At 55.5% G+C, this 12,911-nt stretch overlaps 1 protein-coding gene across 1 annotated transcript in view; it reads left to right on the plus strand.

The window, feature by feature from the left end:
* PCNT (pericentrin) overlaps positions 1-12,911 on the plus strand; it is a 64,922-nt gene that overhangs the window by 6,733 nt on the left and 45,278 nt on the right. The window contains exons 7-10 of the mRNA XM_064477240.1: positions 1,027-1,555; positions 2,462-2,502; positions 6,952-7,084; positions 12,190-12,336. Of these exons, the coding sequence (XP_064333310.1) occupies positions 1,027-1,555; positions 2,462-2,502; positions 6,952-7,084; positions 12,190-12,336 (850 nt within the window). The remainder of the gene's footprint in view (positions 1-1,026; positions 1,556-2,461; positions 2,503-6,951; positions 7,085-12,189; positions 12,337-12,911) is intronic.

The raw sequence follows: 12,911 nt of genomic DNA on the forward strand, positions 1-12,911 counted from the left end.
GTGCTCTCCGCACCTGTTACGGCTCCGGCAGCAGAGCCGAGGCCTCGTTTACTGCAAGGCCGTGCAGCCTGAATTCATCGGGTTTCTTCTGTACTTTAAACTCAAACAGATGTTCTTTTCAACACATGCCTTTTTCTAAGCTGTTTGCCCACTTCCCTGAAGTTTTAAGCAAACGTAGAACGTGACTTGGTTTGGTGCCTCTTTGCAAACCTGGGCTGTAGTGGGGGTCCGAGGTTGGAGGTCGTTGGGGCTGCTGTTGGTTCTGCTGCTCGTGTGCGAGGGAGATGCGGGCGGGAGCTGCTCTGGGGTCTGAGAATCCGTCAGGTCCCGGCCCACCGTGTGTGAGCTGGACGGACACGACGCAGCGTGCAGACTCACGAGGCCTCCGTGTCCTCCCTGTGTCGGGCGGTCGGCGGAAGGGCGTGCGCGGGCTCTGGGGACAGTGAGCACAGAGAGCCCAGCCTAGCTCTCGTCACCCGTGCGCACCGATGTGTACTGGGCGCCCCCTTCCTGCTGGGGTCTGGGTGCTTCCATCAGAAAGGCGTCTTCCTGCTTGTCTGCCAGCCGGTGCCACCAGCAGCTCTTTGAATTCACGTCCCTGATGTACCCCGAAGAGCTGTCTCAGGTCCTCTGATGTTACGTGCGGCCCCGCGGCTCCCCGGAGGGATCCCGCTGCCTTCCCTGTTGAGGCGCTCTCTTTGCTGAGTTGTAGTCAGGCCTGCTTTCCCGGGGTGTCTGGTGGAAACGCGTGTGTGATTTCTTGCTGGGGATCCTGTGTCTCCCCCCTCCCCCCTGTCAGTCTGACTGGGGACAGTCTGGCCTCTGAGCTCCTCCAGCTTCGTGGGCCCCGTCACTCTCTGCTCCCTGCTGGCTGTGGGCTCTCAGACCGTTTGCAGCAGAGAGAGGCACAGTCAGATCCAGGAGGGGTGGTCTTCCCAGGAGGCGTGGTGTTTCCCGCAGGAAACGTGGGGCTGGAGCACTTGTGACCATGCTGGTGTTCTGTGTTCTCTTGGCTGGTCACCTCAGATTCTTAGGAGAACGTCGAGAAATCACAGAGAAGTTCATTGAGGAGCGAGATGCCTTCCTGCAGGAGGCCCAGGAGAAGCAAGCCAGCGAGCTCCAGCTCCTCCGGGAGAGACACCAGCAGCTCGTCCTGTCCTTGAGGGCCGAGCTGGAGACCAGGCACCAGGCTGAGCTTGAAGAGCTGCGGGCTTCATTCCAGAGTGAGCGGCGGGCTCGATCAGACGCTCGAGAGGCTGAACTGCAGGCAGAACTTGCTGCCGAAATCAGGGCTTTGGAGGCCAGGCACGTGTCACACCTGGACTCTTTGGAGTCCCGTTACCTGTCTGACATCCAGACCTTGCGGGGCCAGCACAGACGGGCCCTGGAGCTGCTGCGGGTGGACCTGGAGGAGCAGCTGCAGAAGGAGGCTGCTCCTCACCATGTGATCCTGACCCGGGCTTTCAAGAAACTGGAGCTGCAGCAAGAAGACGCGCCTGCGTCCGCAGAGGAGCTAGGCATGGCGCGCACGGGAGCCCTGCGGGGGGCTCACCAGGTGAGGCGGGTGTTGGGGCGGTGGGCTTTCAGGTGTGTTTGGTCCCGGGCTCCTGGAAGGCTTGGGTCTCTGGTCCTGGAGAACGTGCCGCTGCGTGCAGTGCTCTCCATGGGGCCCCAAGGTTTGGGTGCTCCTGGGGCCTTGGGCGGGCGACCCCCGTGCACTAGCCTTGTGTCCCGCGTCAAGGGCAGCAGCTGCTTTTCTGGAGGCGGTCTCTGCGGGAGGCCCTGCCACCCTGGCTGGTGCCCAGCCTTCCTCCCCTGTGACCCGTGGCGCCTGTCTCAGGAACAGGACACGTTTATTTGGCCTGGAAGTTTGTCACATAGCGTGAAGTCAGGATGGGGTTTCACCTCCTCACCGTGGATGGCTGCTGTGTGCCCTGCGGGGCTAGGTGTGTGCACCAGGCCTGGAGTGGGGGTGGCGCAGGTGGGGGCAGGTGGGGGCAGGTGGTGGCGGGTGCTGCCCGTGAGGTGGCGGAACGGTCCACAGCGATGGTATGGTTGATTGAAAGTCGCCGTTCTGGTGAATTAATGCTTTGTTGCATTTTTAAACTAGACATTCCACATCGTAAAGCAGGAGCTCTCCACCTCGTGAGAGCACGAGGACCAGGAGGAGCTGTCCCTCTGGACTGAGGCACACTCCGAGCGGAGGTTTGTGGGAGGGGCTCCGCTCCAGAAGTTAGTGTATCGTTTGCCTCCGTTCAGCGTGTCTCTGGATGGGAGGAAGGAAGCAGCCTCGCCTTGATGGGTGTGGTGGCTTCATTTTATGGGTGGCTCTCCAGTCTAGTGTGGTCTGCAGGCAGGATCTCCCATGAATTCCTGATTCCGGAGCAGGGCCGGTTCTGCGTGGGGTGGAGGGACTGTCACGTGTCTGAGCCTCTGGCCTGTCCCTGCGTTTGGGCCCCAGAACTTCTCCCTGGAAGCAGCTGGAGCCCTGTCGGCCTTGAGGTCTGGTCTAGAGGGCCTTCTGGTGCTGGGGAGGGGCCCCCGGCAGGTCCGAGCTTCACGAGCCTCAGGCCCTCGGTTGTCAGCTTCAGTTTCCTTCCACGCAGACAGACAGACTAGTAGATGCCACGGGGATCACGGCTCTTCCCAGCCCGTGGATTTAATTCTGATTCTCTTGGTTTACGTGATTTGAAGATAATGACGTTGTGAGAGCACATTGAGACAGAGGAAAGTATGTTTTACACGCAAAACCTGTGTATTTAAAACTACGATTTAATTGTATTAGTGCAAAATTCGATTGTAAGAAGCAGGTGGGAGGCGTGTGGTGGGGGACGGGTGTGTGGGGTGCAGCGCCCTGTGGACACGCTCGGCAGGAGGAGCTCGGGGACACGTGTGAGATGCAGAAGCAGCAGGTGCCCCAGGAAGGCTGCGCAGGGGGGCGGCTCTGATCGGCGGTGTGGCTCCTCCTGGGCTGAGCAGCTTCCAGGACGGCCTTGGGGCAGACTCTGGCCCCCACCGGGCCACCAGTGACACCGGCAGAGCCTCCTTGGGCTTCTCGTGACCGGCGCCACGGCTTGCAGCCCAAGCGTTTGTGAAGCCCCCCCTCTGTGGGCTGGGCCCCATGGCCGGTGTGCAGGGGTCAGCTGGGGTCGTGTCAGGTCCAGAAGTGGGCACCTGTGCCGAGTGCCCCACAGGCGCTGCCAGCTCTGCACCCCATGCCGCACCCGTAACCCTGGGGCCCACGATCCCACCCAGGGACACGACCCTGCACGGACTCCACGCCACAGCCTCTGACCGCCGTCCTCGCCCTGGTTCTCGCGGTCCCAGCCACATGCTGCCTCCTGTTCTGGAGCAGCCTGGCTGTGCTCTCCCCTGCGCTTGTCTGTGTCCCCTGCCTGCACTCTCCTGCCCTCGCATCCTTCTCATCAAATGCCTTCTCAGTGAGCCCTTCGGACGGCCCCCTCAGGACTCCCAGCCCCGTGCGGCCACAGCACGGCCCCCGTGTGGGGCTTGCCGGGCTTACACTCTGTCCGCCCCGCGTCCCTGGCCCGCAGCGGCGCCCAGGCCGTGACCTCCTGGCAAGCGGGCCCAGAGGGTTTGGTGCCGAGGGACCAACTTTGCTTGTCCCCCCTGCAGACCTCTTCAGGGCAGTTATCGCCGAGGTGTCTGAGGCCCTGCCACACCGGGTTACGACCTCAGAGGTCAGGGGGTGGAGAGGGCGGCAGGGCCCGCCTGTGGTGCACCCGGAGGTTGGGGTCCGGGTGGGGTCCCTGAGCGGGTCAGTCCCACACGTGGGCCACTTGGTGGCCGGATGGAGGGGTGGAGGCGACTGCGCCAGTCGAGGCAAGAGCTGAGCCAGGCTGTCGGGAAGCCTGGGGATGGGGGGGCTGCTGAGGGTGGCCCAGGCCCTCCAGGGAAGTGCTCCTCGGGTCTGCTGGAGCCAGACTAGGGGCGCTGGGAGGGGCCCAGTGAGGCTGTAGTGCCTGCACTGCCTAGGGGGGCTGGTGGGGTGGGTCTGGCTGTGTGGGAGGAGGTGGCAGCGGCTGCCTGGGCGCCCTCGCTGTGGGAGTGGAGGCTGGAGCAGGCGGGCTCCTTGGGTGTGCTGACCTGCGTCCACACGGACCCTGCTTCCCTCGGCAGACGCTCCTGGTACTCTGCACACGCTGTGGCTTCTCCTTCCAATTTTTACACTTGGTGCATCAAAATGTGAGTGAGCAGTGTGCCAGGTTGTGAGGTTGTCCTTCTGGTGAAGTCTCACAAAGCAGCTGGAGCCCTCTGAGCACGTGGGACGCCATGGAGGCTGGGACCTGACCAGGTCCTCATGACCCGTGTGGGGCTCATGGCCTCAGTGCCCTTTGAGTTGGTGCAGGGGATGCCTCGCCGCCACCTCCCGTGGTGTCTCCTCCCTGCGGGCCGGAGGGCACCGTCCTCGGATTTGAACTGCTGGTGCCTCCGTGTCTCCTGATCTCTCTGGGCGTGAGAACAGTAGGTGTTTTACGTGAGGTGTGTGCAGAGTTACTGCTCAGATTATAAACCTTTGCAAGTGCTGTTTGTGTGGGGCTTTTCAAAAGGACATGCTAACGTCTCATCTCTGACTACAAAGTAGGCCCTAGCGATCACCTGGGTTCCTAGATTAAAGTCAGGGTCTTAGCTGTGTGTGTCCACGTTGACTGCTCTGAAGTTAGTATTTAAACTGTTTCTTTGTGTGAAAGTTCCCAGAGTGAGAATGAGGGGAGGTGACAAGAACAAAGGGAAGCGCAGAAGTGAGATTCATCTCCTTTGGATGAAAAGCCTGGGAGTTGGCACTTTTCTTGATTTGCTCCTTGAACACTGACTTGCCCTGGATCGGGCCAGTCTGGGTGGGTTTCCCCGGTTTGAAGGGATGAACGAGGGGAGGCCTGTGCCCCCAAGACGGCTCAGAGACATGCTCCGGTGTGATCCTGGCTGAGACCAGGCACTCAGCTGGTCACCGACTGTGTCACACAAACCATCTTCTCTCCACAGCGTCTTCCTGCTCAGTTTCATTTTTAAGAATAAAGACCCCTCCGTCCCCCAAGCCCCCCAGTGCCCCTCACTGTCAGCCAGTGGCCATCACAGAGGGTCCAGCGGCTGCCAGAGCTGTCCCACCACGGATACCGTGTGGGTCCTGCCGTCCCGGCCGCTCCTCCACGTTCGCATTGCTCTCGGGCTGAGCAGGTCCGTGGGTGCCGGGGGCCCTGCGTGCCCGGCCCCCTGAGAGTCTCCCGACGGCCCCCCCGGGCAGGGATACGGGTCCGAGAGCCTAGGACTTCTGCATGAGGCTGAGCCCCGTCCTGCTGGCTGGGTCTGCGGGTGTCGGGGTGACCGAGCGGGCGCCCATCCTCCGCTTCGGTGTTGGTGCTCGTTCCTGCCTCCTCTGGCAAGGCCACCCTGCCGCCCGCCCTTCCTGGGGCCTTTCCTGGTTCCCAGCTGGCAGTGCTCTGCCCTCCGCCCTGCAGAGGGTCTGTGTTCACCCTGCCACCTCGTTGACTCCTGGCCACGCCAGTCCTCACGTCGCTCGCTCAGCTTCGTCTGAACGCAGAGGGCATTTGGAAGAACTTTTCTAGTCGGGGGCACGTTTGTTCAAGTGCATTATCCCTTTTGTTTGCTCCCAAGAACGTGAGTGTTAGATACAGTTTTAGTGACCCTGTTTGTCCAGCTGATCTCACGCACACACAAAACTGGGTTTGTGGGGACATGGGACCGGCTGTTTTACTTTATTGGAGAAAGCTTCACGGACAGAGCAGAAGAGTTCAGGAAACCTCTGGATGCGGTGGCCCACGGGGCTAGTGGCAGCCTCAGTGCCCCCTTCTCCATCCTAACCCACGGGATTGACGGTGCTCCCCTAGGTTCCTCACATGTCCACCCACGTCCCAGCCTCTGCCTGTGCTGCTCAAATCAGGACCCACACGGGCCTCGCTTTACTGCCCCCCATGAGGTTGCGGAGCGTCCCTCGCTCCGGAGCCATGTCTGCACGCGGGCGGATCCGGGTTCCTGTCCTGGGGAGAGTCCCCTGGGCGGGTGTGTGCCTCCTGGTCTCCCTCAGGCTTGCTCGCAGGCAGATGTCCTCAGAGCCTTGCTGGCGTCTCCTGGGAGGCTGTGGTCACTGTCCCCAAATAGCAGGGACGAGCTGTATGTCCGCCACAAATACCCCTGCACCTGTCGGAGAAGCTGTCACTTGTCAGAAGAGCTGTTTGCTGTGGGTGTGAGGCGATCGGATTACCTTCCAGGTCACTTCCCTTTGCAGTCTGCTTGTGAGAAAAGTTCCCTGAAAACGTAAGCCTGATTCCGTTTTCTTAGAGATAAGCACCCTGTGAAGAAGTTCCCCTTGCGCTGGTGCCACTGGGCAGCGGAGGGAGGGCAGCGCCTGACCACAGCGTGACCGCCAGGCACGCCCAGGCAGGCTCGCCTCTCTTGGGAAAAAGATGTGTTCATGTGACTTTTGAAAATACGGAGAGAGCAAGCCTGTGGTCGTCTCAGGTGATGTCTGAGTGTCTGTGGCCCGCGACCAGCTGGGTTTGTCTTGTTACCCGGCTGGCGCTCCTCGTGCAGTGCTGCTTGGTTTTTATTCTTCCGGCATATTTGTGATTTTTTTTAAGATTAAAAAATACAAATTTCCCATATAATTCTGTGGATTTTTAGAAAACCTATGAATAACTTTTCTTGCTTATTTGTTTTGGGGGTAATTATGTTTTTAAAAAGCTTATTTATTTATTTATTTTAATGGAGGTGCTGGGGATTGAACCCAGGACCTTGTGCGTGCTGAGCTACACCCTCCCCCTGCAGACAACACCCTTTCTTACACTGACTTTACCACTCAAAACATGACCAATTACGAGTAGAACGATTGGCTGTAAGGAGGGGTGGGGTGGGGTGGGGGCGTCACGCGAGTGAGAACTGCTGTGAGCCTGTCCCCTCGGTGGCCTTTCCCAGCTCCCACGAGTGCTGCGGCGGGGCTCGGCCCCAGAGCCTGGGCCTCGTCCTGGTGCACAGCAAGGCCCTGCTCCAGGCCAGGGTGCGCACAGGGCAGGCAGGTCGCAGGTCCCACCGCCCTTGCGGGTGTCGGGTGAGGGTGATTTCCTCCCGTCCACGGTCCACGTGGGCGGGCTGTGTCTGCTGCTCCCACCGACGTTGGTGACCTCTTGCTGTGCTGGGCGTGCCTCCTCAGCTGCCTTAAAACGCTGTCTGAGACAAAGTGAAGGTTAAGAAAGAAGTCACACTGGGCTTCCAGCCGGCCTCAGCACGTGCAGCTCTGCCTTGGGGTCCCGTGGGCGCCTCGCGGGGCAAACGCAGGAGGGCGTGGCGCCAGTGGGCTGGTTCTTGGTCCCCTTTCCTGGTGCAGGTCCCATGTAGAATCCACCCTGTGCCCTTCTGTGTGTGGGCAATGACACCGAGGCCTGAAAGGCCCGTGTGGGGCTCTCGTCCAGGTGGTGTAGGGCAGGCCCCGGGCTCGGGACCAGGTTCCATGAGGGCATGTGGGGTGTAGGTGCCCTTGGACTCCTGCCCTGACCTCAGACGGAAGTTGCATTTATCTGTTTGTAGATATTTGGCTTCTGTGAAAGACTTTTCCCTGAAGAATGTGATCTGTGGCTCAAAAAGGTTTCTCAAGAACCACGTATTTAAACCTCCTTGCAGCAGAGCTTTCAGCAGGTGTGGGGCTCACAGGATGTGCTGCCGGGACCGATCGCCCAGGGTGCCGAGAGGAAAGAGCCCTCCCTGTACCGCGGCCCGGGGCCCAGAGGGCCGCACACCATGGCTCAGCCTCCGGCCTGACCGTTAGCCGCGGCTTACCACGTGCCTTGGCGGATTTGCCTTTTCTTGGGCATTGATGTTTTCTTAGTTTTTTGAGTGCCCTTCACTGTGGGCAGAAGTGGTTCAGTGGTGTCTGTTTTGGGGGAAAGGGCATGTGGCTTGTCCCCTGTCCCTGGCCTCGCCCTGCCGGTCTGTGGTGCCCATCGCGCGGTTTTATTCCTGTTCGCCAGCACGCCGGCGTCCCTGTCACACCCGGCTGCTCTCGGGGTGCCACTCCCCGCGCCGTGAGCTGTCTGGCTGACCCACCCTTCCTGCAGGTGGTTGCGGTGCGAATGGGGCAGTTAAAGGGCTTTGCGGCTGCTGTGTGTCCTAACTTGAAGTTGTGTTTGAATCCTTCCTTTTAAAAGATTGGGATTAAGTCTTTTCAGGAGAGAAAGTTTAAAAACATGATCTGTGTCAATTCAGAAATGACCTTTAGGACTTGAGAGGATAATCGTCGCGTTGTGCCGCGCAAACCCGTCTCCTGCTTGTCGTGATTGCGGTGAGAGTCGGAGGCCCCACACGGTGACTTGAAGTTTTCTAGGAGCTATGACCCGACTCCTGTGTGTTGTCACAGTGAAAGCACGTGGAGTGAGGGTGAGCGCCAGTGCCAGCGCTGCAGGTTCAGGGTCACTGCCCAGCACAGCTCCCCTCCTCCCACAGGGCAGCCGGGGCCCAGCACTCGGCTCCCCTGGCAGGGCTGGAGGAGGAGACCACGCAGCCCGGGGGCCGTCAGCCCTGCGCTGGGGCAGCGGGTCACGCGATTAAAGGGACCGGGATCAAGAGTCATCTGTTTTAGCGCTGTCCTTTCCTGTCTGCAAAGTAAATGAGAAAGTATTCACAATCTTGATATGCAAAATTAAAACATTTTGATTGTCTTAGAAACAGGCAACTTTTTTCATTCATTATTATCTTCAAATTGACTAGTTAGCATACCTTTCTGCTAAGAAGTTGTCACCAAGTACAGTTAACCCTTGAGCAACGTGGGAATTGGGGCCCTGAGTCCAAACAGTCAGAAATTTGCCTGTGACTTGTTGTTGGCTCTCAGTGCATGTGGTCCCTCCGTGCCCACCCTTCCTCTGAATTCTCAGCTCAGCCAGCCGTGGGTCGAGTGGTGCTGTGTCATTCACCGTGCAAGAGCCGACCCACACAGCTCAAACCCATGTTCAGAAGGCAGTTGTACTTTAAATCTGAGAAAGTCTGAGTCCTGCTGACTGTCTGCCCTGGTGACTCAGCAGCAGCCACGTCCAGCCTTTTCTTGCTTTGATGGACCTATTTTCATGGAAGGGTGTCTGTGCAGGATTCAGCTCCGCTTCGCATGATGATTTTTACTGTAGGTTTGTTTCGTTTTTTAGTTACAGCTTTACTGAGAGATGGATTCACACACCTTGAAAGTCACTCTTTCAGAGTGTACAGGTCGGTGGTTTTTGGTGTATTCACGAGGTTGTGCAGCTGCTGCTGCCCTCCAGTCCCCGAGCCTCTGCGTCTCCGCACAGGAGCCCCACCCACCAGCATCCCTCATCTCTCCCATCCCTGGCGCCACTGGTGGACTTTCTGTTTCTGTGGATTTGCCTTTTCTGGACATTTTATAGAAATTGAATGATGCAATATGTGGCCTTTTGAGTTTGGCTTCTTCCACTTAGAACAGTGTTTTGTGGGCCCGTGCACGTTGTGGGGAGTGTCGGTGCTTGCTGTTTGCTGTCTCCACATCTCACGCCTGTCTTGTTCCTCCAGTCCCTCACTCCTGCCTTCGTTCATTTTAATTTCCTTGGTGTGTATTTTTCTACGTATTTTTTGAGCTGTTTTTTAGTGCTTGCCCCAGGGATTACAGCGAACACTTGAACAGTCTAGTCCACATTAACACCAACTTAATTTTATAGTTTACAAAACTGTCCCATGTAGCTTCATTCCTCCCTTCCCTCTGTGCTAATATTGTCATACAAAGAACATCCGTGGACATTTTGTGCTCATTGCTTTATCCAGTTGTCTTCTAAGTCAGATAGGAGAAAAAAGAATTGCAAACAAAAACTACGTTTATTTTGTCTTTTATATTAACGTGTATAATTACCTTTTCCAGTGTTTTTTATTTTTTCATGTGGATTGAGGTTAATGTTGTTGAACTGAAATAAAACTACACAACGTGAGAGTTGTGGGTTCAGTTTTTATTTGGGGGCAAAGTGAAGACTGTAGCCCAGGAGACAGCATCCCAGAGCTCTGAGGAGCTGCACTGGAGAGGCAGGGGGAGCACGTCAGTATCATGGACGATTTCAGTGAAGGGGGGACGTGCGGTCAAGCACACGTTTAGGCAGAGACTTGCCTAAACCAGGAGCAGATGTCACTGTTGATGATTTTAGTGCTTTTCTAGATAAGAGGAGACGCAAGAATTTGGGTCATAAAAACCTCTGAGGATGTCCAACTTTCTGAAGGTCTGTTCGGCCAGTTTTCCCAGAGCACAGAGCGCCTCCTTCCTGATCCGCGTGCTGATCAGGGAATGCCGGAGGTCCGCGGCTGCGGCTCGTGATCTAATACAAGCAGAGGTAGATGGCAAGTGCCAGTTTTTAGTTGGCAATGTCTGCTTTCCTTTCATTTTAGCCTGACGGGCTCCTGTTAGTGTTTCTTCAGGGGAGGGTCTGTTAGTGATGAGTTCTCTCAGTTTTTATTTATCTGTGAATGTCTTAATTGCTCCTTCATTTTAGAAAGAGTTTCTCGGATGTAACTTTCTTGGTTGACACTTTTTTTTAGCGCTGTGAGTATGCCATGCTACTACCTGTTGGCCTCCGTGCTTTCTGATGAGTGAGCTGCTAATCTTACTGAGGGTCTGCTTTGTTGGGTTGCTCCTCTCTTGCTGCTTTCAAGGTTCTTTGTCTTTCAGAACTTCGATTATGATGGGTCTAGGTGTGCATCTCTCTGAGTTTATCCTACTTGGAGTTCATTGAGCTTCTTCTGTGTGTAGATTAATATTTTTCATCAGATTTGCAAAATTTTTGGCCATGTTCTCCTCAAGTATTCTTCTGCCCTGTTCCCTTTCTCCTTTCTTCTGGGACCCTCATTATGTGTATGCTGTTCTTTGAGGGTGTCCCACAGGACTTTGAGGCCCTACTTACTTTTTTTCATTCTTTTTTTTTTCCTGTTCCCCAGACTGAATAATCTCATTTGACCTGAATTCGTGTTTGCTGATCCTTCTGTCCACTCAGATCTGCTGTTGAGCCCTCAGTGAATCTTTATTTCAGTAATTGTGCTTTCCAGCTTCAGAATCTTGTCTGGTTTCATTTATAACCTGTCTCTTTGTTGAGGGGCTCTGGTTGGGGCATGCCTCCAGTGCTCTGGCAGGTAGTTTCCATCTCTGCTTTCGCTGTCACCTCCTGCTTGTGCAGAGCTGCAAGGTCAGTGAGCAGTGAGAGCTGAGAGCCTTGTCTGGTCCTCAGGGCAGGTGCACAGTCCTACCCAGTTGGACTAGTGGCTTCCAGGACTGTACCAGAGCTTTTCAGAGCCGCCTCTGGACCTTTCCTCCTCCAGTGTTTCCTCTTAGGGTTTTGGTCATTGTCTCCTCCTGTTTTCACCGCCTCAGTTGCTGCGGATTTTTTTTTTAACAAAGAGCTTGGGGCTAGGCTTTTGAGGTGAGCTTTGCATCAGATCAAGTAAAGACCAGATTTACAAATAGAGCTGTTCAGCGAGCTGCCAGACAGGTCAGTTGGTGGCAGTGAGCAGTGGTGCTTTGGGGGAGATGCAGACCCATTCTGCCCCCACCCCTCGCCCATGGCTGCTGGGCTGCGTTTTCAAGGTTGTCTTAGAGGTTGAGTGGTGGGTTGGGCAGGTTCAAACACCCCGAAGCTTGCTATTTTGATGGAGAATCAACTTTTGTTTTCAATAAACACTTTAATTTCCAAAGCTCTGAAAAAGTTGATTTTGACAATTTTTGCCAGTGCTCTCGGTGCTTTTATAGAGGAACGGATTTTTATTCTGCCATTCTTGAAGTGCTACCTCTGGTTAAAAAAAAAGTAATTTTATTAATATAGTTTAATTCATTAGGTGAACGTTGTTTAAAATACTTTTACTGTTTAGGAAGAAACAGGATTTTTCTTTTTAAAACCAGAGGAACTTAGGTTTCTGAGTATTCTGGGTTTTGATGGTCGTGGTACCCTGAGGATGGAGAACCCTTAATATGACCAGTGGGGAAGGCAGCAGGCGTTTCTTTGTGTTCTGTGAGATAAGCACGTTGGACACACATTCACCCGGGTGCTGGCCTTGGCCTTATGAGAGTACAGACTCAGTAAATACGTGTTGAATGAGCTAGGTTCTGGTGGGTAGCAATGCAGTGAAGCAAGCGTAATTTTATAGCTTAATTGAGTCTTTCGTTGTTAACAGTGTTCTTTTGTGCAGGGTGAGTTTGAAGGTGAGAAGAAAGCTGCTTTGTGGGAGGAAGAGGAGACGCATAGACCTGAGCAGGAGCAGGTACAGTCTCGTCACCAGAAAGAGAAGGAGTCTCTGTCTCTGCAGCTTCAGGAGAAGGATCACCAGATTCTGCAGGTTCGTGGAACGTGTCTTCTCGGTGAAGACTTTCTTTGTAAAATGTGCATAACATAATTTTTACCCTTTCAGCCACGGTAAGTGTACAGTTCGGTGGCATTAACCCCATTTGTAGTGCTGTGCAGGTATCAGCACCATCCGTTTCCGGAACCTGCTCCTCATCCCAGGCAGAAGCTCTGTCCCCAAGAACAGTGATTCCCGTCCCCTCCTTGCAGCCTGGGCACTGACCGCTGGCCTCTCTGCCTCCGTGAATTTGGCGGCTCTCAGTCTCGTTCTTCTGTCTGGCTTATTCCACTTCACACGTGTACTCTAGGTCCATCCGCCTGTAGCACGTACCACCGTTCACGGCTTTTCATGGCCGAGCAATATTCCATTGTGTGTAGATGACACATTCCGTTCCCTTGTCCGTCTGCTGTGTGTAGATGACACATTCTGTTCCCTTGTCCATCTGCTGATGGCTGTCTCCTCTTTTGGCTGTGCTGCACAGTGCTGCCATGAACACTGGGGTGCAGGTGTTTGTTTCCACTCCTGCTTTCGGCTTTTTGGGGTGTATGTCTAGGACAGGTGATGGGTCA

This window comes from Camelus dromedarius, chromosome 2, assembly GCF_036321535.1.
Source record: "Camelus dromedarius isolate mCamDro1 chromosome 2, mCamDro1.pat, whole genome shotgun sequence".
Taxonomy (NCBI): domain Eukaryota; kingdom Metazoa; phylum Chordata; class Mammalia; order Artiodactyla; family Camelidae; genus Camelus; species Camelus dromedarius.